We start from the raw sequence: 12,318 nt of genomic DNA, 5'->3' as shown, positions 1-12,318 counted from the left end.
AAATAGAGAAAATTAATGAAACCAAATGCTAACTACTGAAAAAATCGATCATGTTGATAAACCTCTATTTAGATTGATTAAGAGGAAACAAACTGGGAGTATTAGGAATGAAAGAAGGGCCAAAATTACAGATTCTATGGACATTAAAAAGATAATACAGGAATAATTTGAAATTTTTACCAATAAATTTGATAACCTAGATGAAATGGACAAAACATTTAAAAGACACAGATTAACAGATTACTAAAACTGACACATGAATAAATACAATCTGAATAGGCCTATGTCTACTCGTAAATTTTAAAACTTCCCATAAAAAACATTTAGTCCCAGATGGCTTCACTGTGAATTCTATCAAACATTTAATGACCACAAAAAAACCAATCCTTTACAAGCAAACTCTTTAAGAAAAGAGAGCAGGAGGAAATCTTTCTCCATTTTGTGTGTGTGTGTGTGTGTGTGTGTGTGTGTGTGTGTGTGTGATGAAGATTGTCCCTGAGCTAACATCTGAGCCAAGCTTCCTCTATTTTGCATGTGGGATACCACCACAGCATGGCTTGAGGAGCAGTGTGTAGGTTCACACCCAGGATCTGAACCAGCAAACCCCAGGCTGCCAAAGCAGAGCATGCAACCTTAACTACTACTCGACCAGGCCGGCCCCCAACTAATTTTTCGAAGTCAGTATTACTCCGATAAAAGAAGAAAGATAGAGCTCATATCCCTTATGAACACAAATGTTAAAGTTCTTAACAAACTATTAGCAAACTGAGTCCACTAGTACATACTGACCAAGTAGGATTTATCTTAGGAATGCACAGTTGTTTAACATTTGAAATTAATCAATGTAATTCAATATATTAACAAAATAAAGTACAGCCAAGCAATACTTAATGATGGGGATACATTCTGAAAAATCTGTCGTTAGGCAATTTCATCGTCGTGTCAGCATCACAGGTGGTACAGCCTACTACAAACCTAGGCTGTGTAGTCCTATGAGACCACTGTCGTATATGCAGTCTGTTGTAACTGAAATGTCACTGTGTGGTGCATGACTGTAAAACAACCTTACGATAATCTCATTAGATACAAAAGAAAAAAAAATCATCTGACAAAATTCAACGCCCATTCATGATAAAAACCTCAACAAATTTAGATATAAAAGGAACATTCTCAACTTGATTAAACAATGACAACAAAAATCCTACATTGTACTTAACAGTGAACGACTGAATGTTTTCTCCCTAAGATGAGAAAGAAGGCAAAGATGTCCACTCTCATCATTTCTATTCAGTATTGCACCAGAGGTCCAAACGAGTGCAATGAAGCACAAAATATAAAACACAAAAATTAGAAAGGAATGGGGTAAAACAGTTTTTACTTGCAGATGACATAACTGTCTAGACAGAAAATCTTAAAGAACCAACCAGAAAACTACTAGAATTTAGCAGGGCCGAAGGACACAAGGTCAACACATAAAAACTGATTGTATTTCTATCCTACTGATGAACATTTAGAAACTAAAATTAAAAAATACAATTTTATTAACAATAGCATCTTCTCACAGTAATTACCTAGAGATAAATTTACCAAAATATATGTAGGACCTATACACTGAAAACTACAAAATCTTAAAAAAATTAAAGACACCTTTTTTAAAAATGGAGAGAGATACCATGTTCATAGATTAGAAGATTCAACATTAAGATGTCAATTCTTCCTAAATTGATCCACGGATTCAATGTAATCCCAACCAAAATTCCATCATGCCTTCTTAAAAATAGAAACTGGCAAACTGATTCTAAAATTTATATAGAAATGCCAATGCCCAAAATAGCCAAAGCAATCTTAAAAAACAAGTACAAAGTAGGAAGACTTACACTACTTGAGCTCCTCTAAAGCTATAGCACTGAAAACACAGAGGTTCTAACAAAAAAGAAGTATTAGATTAGTGAAACAGAATAGAATCCAGAAAAAGACCAAAACATATACATGCAACTTTTGTTCAATAAAGGTATCAAGGCAATTAAATGAGAAAAGGCTGTTTTCAGCAAATGTTCTGATTTCTGGCACCTGTGTGGAAAAGAATACACTTTCACCTCCTACCCCACATCATACACAAAATTAACTCTAAATGAATCACAGACCTAAATGTTAGAACTAAAATTTCAAGAAAGCAAGCACAGAAACAATTTTTGTAATCACAGAGTAATCAAGATCAAGGCTACTTTCATGAAAGGAAAACGATACATTGGATTTTACCAAATTAAACATTTTGAAAGACACCATTACAAAAAAGAAAAAGTCCTAGTATGGGAGAAAATATTCACAATACATATATCAAAGGACTTGCATTGCAATATAAAAAGGATTCTTACAATTAAATTATACTAAAGAACAAAAAACAATTTTTTAAATTAAGCAAAATATTTGAGCAAAAGATTTGATTAGTCAAAAGATACTTCACAAAAGATATACAAATAGTCAATAAGACATGAAAAGATGTTCAACATCACCAACAGTCAGGAAGTTCAAATTAAAACCTCAGTGAAATACTACACACCCATTAGAATGGCTAAAATTAAAAAAACTGACAATAAAGTCTTGCTGAGAATGCTGAAGAACCGAAATCCTAACACACTACTGCTGAGAATGTAAAATGATACAGCCTCTGTGGACACCAGTTTGACAGTTTCTTAAAAAGAAACCTGCACACATACAATGCTGCCACTTAACTCCTAGGTATTTACCCAAGAGAAATGAAAATATATGTCTACATAAAGACTTGTATAACAATGTGCCTAACACCTTTATTCATAAAGGCCAAAAGCTTGGATACAACCCAAACATCCATCACCAGGCAAACAGATAAAATATTGTGAATATCCACACAATGGGATACTACTCAGCAATAAAAAGGAATGAACTTTTGATAATGCACACAAATGAATCTCAAAATTATTATGCTGAAAGAAGCTAGACCCAAAAGACTATATATGCTATTATTCCATTCTTACAACATTCTAGAAAGTACAAACTAATCTATAAAGAGAGAAAACACATCAGTGGTTATCTGAAGCTGGAAGCAGCACAGGATTATAAAAGGGCATAAGGCAACTTTTGGGAGTGTTGGAAATGTTTTGTATCTTGATCATTATAGTAGTTTCACTGCTGTATACATCTGAGAAAACTCATAAAATTTCATACTTTAAACCTGAGCAGTTTATTATACATAAATTATACCCCAATAAATTGTTTTAAAAATTGCACACTAAAAATCTCATTTGTGAATAATGAAGGAAAAAATGAGTCAAAATAAGTAATACAGAAGAGTTTACCTTTAAAAATAGGTCCACATAATTGTCAAAAGAAGTGACAGTTTGAAAATGTTCTACTAGTGATTGCAATTTTAAAAATTAAACTATGTATTTAAATGCATTTAAACTAAACAGTCCTACTGTGAGGTTAAACACACTCTAATGTGTAATACTACAGATTTTGAATAAATTTCTACATCGTCCTGGGAAAGAGGAAATGGACACAAGGTTTATTCTAAATTGATAACCTTGTTTCGACTCTGTGCTATACTCTTAAGAAAACAATAAATACTTCTCACATGACAATGTATTTATCTTTTCAACTTATTACTTAACACAGCTCAAAACCTCCATTACTTCACGGAAGTCAAAATAAACATTAACTTCTCACAAGATCTTTCCATTCACTTCACTTTTCATTAAAGAAAGTGCCTACAACTAAACCTCTCTGTGAGCCAGCATAAGAATGAAGTACAAAAATTAAAACAGCCACTAAACTTTTCCACTTACCACAAAATGAGCACACACAACTTAGTCCGTTGGTGGCTAAACGCATTGGTATTGCATAACCCAAGACGCTTGAGCCACGTGAGCTCGCCTTGACAGGAAGAATTCCAAATGATGGGAAGGGAGTTTCACAGAAATAAAAACTCCAAAAACCAAAAACCCTCTGGCAATGCTTAAGAAAACTTCAGAAGGAACTTGCTACAAAAGACCTTGGGCAAAAATAGCCCAAATTATTTCTGTACAGTAGTTATGTTCTACAGAATCCTTAGAGGGTCTGGGATAAGAAAGAGAATAAATCAGATAAATTCAGGAAAGTGCCAAAAATAGGCATTAAATTAAATATGGCAAGATCTTCATTATTCAAAATTCAACTGATCAACATAGCCATGAAAGGAGAATTTTTTTCAGAAAGCTTTTAAACCAAAAACTCAATAGAAAACAAGCTCATGTTAATGAATTACCTTGAATATAGACAAATTTTTTAGGGTTTTCACAGACATTCACACCTCCATCTACCACAGCCACTGTCTGCATTATCACCAATCTGTGATTCTCAGTTTCCTCAACTATACAATAATCTCAAAGGCCCCTTCTGGCTCTACCATTATATGTTCATAATAAAGATTCCTTACAAAAACAAAAACTCTAAGTATCAAATAGGCAAGAAAGTAAAACAAACATACATATGAGAATGCGAAAAATCATTCAGTTATTTAGAACATGGCATATTCACTTATTTAGAACATGGCATATTCGCAGCAGAATCATCCAACTTCCAACACACAAGAGACTATTATAACATTGTATAATACCCAAGAAACACAACTAGACCAGGAATAAAACAACCATGTCATTCAGATATCTACATGTTCCCTTGAAAGCAAACTATATAGTAGAAAGGTCTGTAAATTGGGAATCTGAGTTGTTTTCTACCCTACATTATGAAATTTTTGGATTGTTGGCATTCAACAAGTCATTTGGCCTTTCGGAGGCTTGGGTTCTTATCTATTTAGAGACTGGAACAGATGATCTTGAAAGTCCCTTCCAACTGTAGTGACCTCTCAAGAAAAAGAAAAACAAAAAGGTGCTTAAATTACATTTAGTTAATCATCAGAAGTATTGCTCAGCCTTATGTTCAATATTCTATGTAAGTAGATGCAACCATGTAGACCCTTTATTAACATATCAGGAATCCAAAAAATTCATTATTACTTCTTCAGACTTGATGATTTCATACTAATAACCACACAGAGAAGAATTATTTCAAGAAACTTTAAAATACATTAATTTTCCTATACAGCCCTATAGGATATATTCTAAGGTCAAAAAGGAGTGCCCAAAAAAGTAAACTGGTTTCAGTAACCATACTGTTCACAGCAGTTCAAGTTTTGTTATTCTCAGCTGCTCTGTGGTACAGGATTCAAGCAGATGAGTAATCATGGTGGGATGTCACACAACCAACTCGGTATGTTAGGCTCACTTGTTACATTTACTTTAGATACCTTTAAGGATTGTTATTTTTAAAACTTAATTTTGTTTTGTAATCATGTAAAATATCCAAAGTCAAATCCATATATAAAAAAAATTTGTTCCAAGAAGTCTAGCAGCTTCTCTATTCCCTCCATGCACTTTCAAATACACGGCCGCAGACAGACAAGAAAGTGAAAAGCACACCCTCTGGATTCAAATCTTGGGTGTATGATGTAAATTTATTTCCTTGTGTCTACAGTGGTGAGAATCATAGAACTTAACGTGAGAGAGGTGTTGTGAGGATTGAATAAGATCATCTATGCACAGCACTCAGCTTTGTGAGGTCTCAGTAAAAATTAACCACTCACATTAGGCTCTCATCTGAGGCTCACCACAATCCCAGAGTACACACGCAGATTAGGAAACGAAGCTGGAGGTGCCACACCACTGGCCTGAGGTCACAGAGCTCTAGGGCCAAGACCACGACTTATCTTTCAATCCCAGCACCACACCACAGTACTCACTCCTAAGAGTCCAGGTTCCTTCACATTCCATGCTCATCACATATTCCTTACAGCCAGCACAGGGAAAAAAAGAACTTTCTTCCCACCCAGGGCAACTTCAAAAGACTCACCGTGTTCAATGCGTTGAGAGTGGTGTCGTCCCGAGATGCTGCGACACAGCCATCTTCTGTGGAGCCTCCATCACACATCCCTGCAAACGCTGCCATGCTCCTTGCAAGACAGGAAGGGAAAACGTCAGTACAGAAACTTAACCCTCAACCTTCAGGGCACATTTTCAGCCTAGACCAAAGTACTACATGCATGATAAGTTAGAGTTCTCAGTGCTGCTTCTGCTCTTGATATTAAAAAAAAAAAAAAAAAAAAAAAATTAAGTTCCTCTACAGTTCACTTTTCACTTGCTCAGAAAGAGAAATGTTAACTTTTACTCAGGTCCATTTGTGTTATTTCTTCCCACGCTTTATCAGAACTCAGGTTTTAGTTTGGAGGGCACGAATAATCTAAAACTATTTGTCACAACTGTCGGCTAGACTTCAATCTTTTGGGAGAAAAGTCTTCAGAAAACATAAGAAATTAAATCCTCTGAAACTTAATTCCTTTCATGCTACACATCAACTACCTTTAGGCAAATTAAAAGTAGAAAAGAGAAGTAAAAAGAACTCTTGGTAGTCATTCACTCTGCTGAAGCATTCTCATCTCTCCTGTGCGCCTCCACGCGTAGTGCAGCTGACCATAACACAATCAGAGCTAAAATTCAGTCACCTGGCCTTCTTTTAGTGTTTTTCTTGCACACCGTTGATGCTGCAAGTAGAGTCCCAGAAATCACTGCAGACAAAGGAAGGCTCTCTGCCTGCACTACAATGTGTCAGGGACAGATTTAAACCTCTCTTCTGTAGTTTGCATATTTTTGTAGGTTAGCAAGTTCTTATGTAGTTAAGCCACAAAAATGTCAAATTTAGGTCAGGCACCAACTAACAGTCATAAAGTAGAGAAGCCTGTTATGGGATTTTAAGACGGGCTGAATGGCCTAATTACTCAACTGTATTGAGAAGTGTTGATAATTGCATGTATGACTTAACATGTTTTTCTTCTAAAAGTAAGAAGAATCAAGGCTTTGATATAGAAGGTATAACAAAAAAAGTCAGAGAATGCCCAATATATAAATAAAATGTCAGGGGAAAGGAGAAAGTTTATTGCCTACTAACCAATTCAGATGTCCTAACTGAGAAAGCAGGATGGGGTGGATTCCTATTACCTTGCTGCCCTCAAGTACATAAGGAGGTCACAGTCATTAACTCCAGGCATCCAGACCAATTCCTCATGTTGGGTCACAGTATCACCATCTGGAGAAGGGAATGGTTGCAAATCCGGAAGTTTGGCCTGTAAGACAGGGATGAAGAAGTCACAACCAGGCACATTTAAAGAGCTGCCTCAGCAGGCAGGCCTTGGGAACAGACGCAGTAGCTTACTCTCTCTTTAGGCAGTAATGAAATAACAGAAAAACCATGAGTCATTGAAACTGGCCTGGAGCACATTTCAGGATCATTTCACCATCGAAGACTTCACAATTTACTGCTTAACCTCTACTTAAGCAGGAGCAAACAGTGTCAAAGTAAACCAGTGCCAGAATGATCCAAAGAGGAAAACAGAAATGGACACATGAATAAAAGAAATAAAAACCAAAAAACATCTCAGGAGATAACAGCTCCTTGATAAAGAAGGGGAAAATACATACATTTCCAATATGACAAGTTTACAAAGAGACAGATAGAAACAACGAAACCTCACCGAAGGATACTTGCTAAAAAATTCAACGAACTATTCTATTAAAATTAATGCTATTCTCGAGAGTCAATAACAATATGAGTCATGGTCAACATCAAAACAAAGACACGGCATTGGAGTTAACATTAAAAACACAGTTGAACTAAAAGATGCTGGTAGAAATTAGATGAATAATAGCTTCAGGAGGAGAAGGTTGCCTGTGAAGGGGCAGGAAGGAACTTGCTGAGATGACAAAAATGTTCTGTGTTGATTTGAACTGTTGCAGCAGACTGAACAGTATACATAAGATATGAACAGTTCACTGTATGTAAGGTATACCTCAATAAAAGGAATAAAAAAATATTTGAACAACAGTGCTCAACAACCAAGATTCTAAGTCATCTCTGGGTTGGAGATTCAAATACCTCTAGCATTTTCTCATGCTCACTCGGCTGGGGCACAGCAAGAGTAAGCAGGTATTATGACTACCATAACCACGAGAGACCTACGAAAAGTCAACCATCTGCAAGACACACATGTTCTTATTTTATCAAATGATGAATATGGACACATTAGTCTAATATTTTAAACTAAGACCTGCAGTTAAAAAGCTCCAGTGTCCACAGAACCCAGGCAAAAAAATGAAATGAATGAAGCAGACAGAGTATAAGGCAGCAGTGTCCAACAGAAATGAAATGAGAGCCACATATTTAATTTTAAATACTCTAGTAGTGCCATTGAACAAAACACCACACTCCAATTTGGACCAGCCACATTTCAAGTGCTGAAGTGCCACATGTAGCAGTGACTCCTGTACTGGGTGTGCAGGTGTTAGGTACTAAGGAGTGAGGGGAACCAGGGTGAGATGGAGAGGAAGCTGCCCCATCCAGGGAATGCTGCCACGCAGGAATGAGAACCAGTGTTTTACATCCTCCAATTTTTTCCAAAGTCCAGAAATCTTGACTTTTATGTGAAAGCTCATGGTTTTAAATGTTGGTTATTCAAGTTTTTAAAACAATCGTATAGGGAAAACCAACGTCAGTAGGCCACGCAGCTCTCGGGCCACCAATCAACAACCTCCGTTTCACAGTCAGCGGGGGTTGGGAGGGTGGATAAAAATAAAGATAAATCAAAACCTTAAATTAAAAAAAAAGGGAAAAATAACAATTACCCATAAGGAAGGGAGGGAACATGTGGAGGGGATAGGAGTAGAAGGTAGACTTTTTTTTTTAACATACTTCATTTGTATGTTTGACTTTGGAGCCATGCAAATATTTTACATAATTATAAAAAAATTAAGTTTTGTGTTTTGTTTAATAAAGATTGGCACCTGAGCTAAAAACTGGGTTTTTTTTCTTTCTTTCTGCTTCTTCTCCCCCAAATTCCCCCAGCACATAGTTGTATATTTTAGTTGTGGGTCCCTCTAGCTGTGGCACATAGGACACCACCTCAGTGTGGCCTGATGAGCAGTGCATGTCCACACCCAGGATCCGAACCAGCGAAACCCTGGGCTGCTAAAGCGGAGCGCACGAACTTAACCACTCGACCATGGGACTTGCGCCAAAAAATTAAGTTTAAAGAACAATAACCTCTTTAAAACTCTAAAGTGAAATGAAACAAATGCACCTAACTATGTTTTGAGTTGGATCCTCTCTAATAAGGATTTCAAATAACTTTAAGACTTAGTAATTTGCCTATATAGCCCTAGTGGGATATATTCTAAGGCCATAACAAATATTAAGAAAAAGTTGTTTTCAATAATCATATGGTTTGTTACAATGTGAGTATTGTTATTCTGGGCTGTTATATATGTATTAAGGGATTAAAGCAAATGAATAATTATGTTGGTGTTGTTTAAAAATAGCATTTGAGACAGGGGAAAAAGATAGAGATACAGCAGAAAGAATAAAAAGGGTTAATTTAAGGCCTAAATAAAATTTGAATTTGAATTAGAAGTCTCAGTTAAGAATCCACACTGTATTTTATCTTTAAAAAAACGAAAAGAAAAAAAATCTACTTCTTAATATGTTCCCTGAAAAGGCCTGGAAACAGTAACCAATCCAGTAACAACAAACACTCATCAGCCAGTCAAAAAATGCCACATCCCACTGAAACAATGAGTGCTCCTATGAGAAAAGGGGATCCAGACCTAGGGCAGGAAATGTACAAGATGAGACATTAGAATCACGTCACACCAGATAAAAAGACTCTACCAAAGACCAGTGGGTACAGTCAAAAGGACACGGCAGACAGCAGAAAGAGGCTCCTACTGGCCCCAAAATGGACACTTTAATCATCAATAAGAACTGCAATTGGTTACCAGATAACAAATATTTTAAATCCACTGGCGCGCAATGGAAGATGTTGGGGAACCAACTCAATATTGCGAACACGGGTGAATAGAGGGAAAGAATCAAGCCTTTCCTTATGATTCAGGGAATCAAATAGTTGGTAAGGGGGAAGCTTCGTTTATTCAGCTAATAAATGAAAGAATTACAGGATTAGAATATCACCATTTTGAAATCCCTAATTAAACAGTAGATCTAGGTAACAAGCCATGGCTGCAAATCATCATTAGAAGAGAGACACGTGTCTCCTGGTAGACGACGTAGCACCACCCATGAAGTGCTCTTGTGCGGACAGCATACCAAACTAGAATGTGATTAAACCTCTCGATTTAACTCCTAATTTTCAAGATTTGCCAAGAACAACGGAACAAGTTTAACGACATATAAAGATGCAATCAGCCAAATCCACACTGTGGGACACCGTATAGGACAAAACACTCAGCTTCTTCAACACTTAAAATGGGGAAGTAAGAGAAACATAAGAACTAAAAGAAATTTAACAGACATATGAATCAACTGCAATGAATGCTCTTAGTTAGATTTAAATTTGAACTCCAAACAAAAAAAGAGAGACAATTAAGGAAATCTGGACATAACAGACAGGTGAATATTAAGAACTTGCTAATTTTTATTAAGTGTGATATAGTGTGATTGTGTTTTTTGAAAAAGTTCTTACCTTTGGAATATTTACAAGCAAAATGATGTATTTGTGATTTTTTTCCAAAATAATGGTGGGAGAGGTATGATTGAAATAAAACAAGTTTGACGCTAACTTGATATGTGTGAAAGGTGAATAATGAGGATAAAGGGGTTTATTGTACTATTCTTTTCCTACTTTTGCATATGTTAATAATTTACCTAAGAATAAAGTTAAAACTTCTAATAAGGTAAATGTTACCAATTCACAAAAAGGTCCTGTGGTATTTCATGTTCCCAAACACTGCCTTTTGAAAATAAAGCATATAGAATATAGTTAAAACCTGATATAAAATAACTATCTGATTTTAAATGAAAGCATATAAAAATCCAAGCATAGTTAAATTTGCTCCTTTCCAGGGAATTTAAGCATCTTTTACTTAAGAACCACTTTTTCTGTTACGGTAGGGAAAAAAAATCTATAAAATAAAACTCGAGTCCAAAGCTCTTATGACCCTGGAAATACATGGAGGAAGAAAAAACCAGGTGGGAAAGTACGGTGGCAAAAGAGCAGAGAAAGGAAGATGTAATCAAGTGGTACCAGGCAAGTACTGGATTCCTTGATTAAAAATCTAACTACTAGACCTGAAGGCACACAAACTACAGTCAAGAGGTGGCAGTGAGACCCACTGAGAGGACACACCAAGAAAAGGGCATATTTGAACAAGGCAGACATTAAGGGGAATGTTCTCTAGCAGCTTCTTTCTGCTTCTCTCAGTTATAATCCTAGTTCTGAGATGAGAAGTATCTTCTAGAAATTAGATGCCCCTGATGGTTTCTGTGTTTTGGTTTTAAAGATTTTATTTTTTTCCTTTTCCTCCCCAAAGCCCCCGTGGTACATAGTTGCATATTCTTCGTTGTGGGTCCTTCTAGTTGTGGCATGTGGGACGCTGCCTCAGTGTGGTTTGATGAGCAGTGCCATGTCCGCGCCCAGGATTCGAACTGACGAAACACTGGGCCGCCTGCAGCGGAGCGTGCGAACTTAACCACTCGGCCACGGGGCCAGCCCCTGTGTTTTGGTTCTAACATCCCTTCACTTCTTAATTTCTTTCTCATTTACAGAGTTAAAATACGTTGTTAAAAATACAAATGACACGAGAAATGCTCAAAATCTAGACAGAAAAATGGGTAACTAGATAGACTACTAAAACCTCTACACCCTTATAAGGAGTTACCTGTGTCTCACATCTCTAGTATGTGTTCGCCATGGTGGCTGACTCCCCAACATCCATTCTAACTCAAATGACAATCCATGACAATCATGCTAAATCCATTTTCCTCATGCTTTAGAAATGAACACATGACCCAATATATGGCAATGAGACACTGGGACTAATGGAGATCTTCTGGGAGAATTTTCCTGGCTTCTAAGGGGAAGAGAAGGATGATCCTTTTCCTCCTCTCAACATTGGCTGTTTTCATTCACCGGAAGATCCACTATAATTTTATGTGCATTTAGAAAGGAGAAATGCTGCCAATTAAATTATAATCACACCATGGAATACACAATGAAGCCCAACATCAGAGATAATAAAATGTGAAGAAGTGTATCTTAGAACCAGAGAAATTCAGCTAGAGCCTAAGGAAGAAGCCAGTCCATGGGGGACAGCTGAGCACCAAGAGAACCGCAGAGAAGCTCTGCAGAGCCCTGGTCCTGTCTGACTAGGATGTGATGACATGTGACAGTCATGTTCAGCC

The 12,318-nt window shown here is 36.7% G+C and overlaps 1 protein-coding gene across 7 annotated transcripts in view; it reads right to left on the bottom strand.

Annotated features, from left to right (window-relative positions):
- RERE (arginine-glutamic acid dipeptide repeats) overlaps positions 1–12,318 on the bottom strand; it is a 403,675-nt gene that overhangs the window by 121,868 nt on the left and 269,489 nt on the right. For all 7 annotated transcript variants that reach the window (XM_044769612.2, XM_044769615.2, XM_070511161.1 and 4 more), the window contains 2 exons: positions 7,068–7,192; positions 5,926–6,025 (listed from right to left, as the gene is read on the bottom strand). In XM_044769612.2, coding sequence (XP_044625547.2) covers positions 5,926–6,025; positions 7,068–7,192 — 225 coding nt within the window. The remainder of the gene's footprint in view (positions 1–5,925; positions 6,026–7,067; positions 7,193–12,318) is intronic.

This window comes from Equus asinus, chromosome 5 (assembly GCF_041296235.1).
Source record: "Equus asinus isolate D_3611 breed Donkey chromosome 5, EquAss-T2T_v2, whole genome shotgun sequence".
NCBI lineage: Eukaryota > Metazoa > Chordata > Mammalia > Perissodactyla > Equidae > Equus > Equus asinus.
The sequence above is the reverse complement of the archived record's forward strand: the minus strand, read 5'-3'. Positions and strand labels throughout refer to the sequence as shown.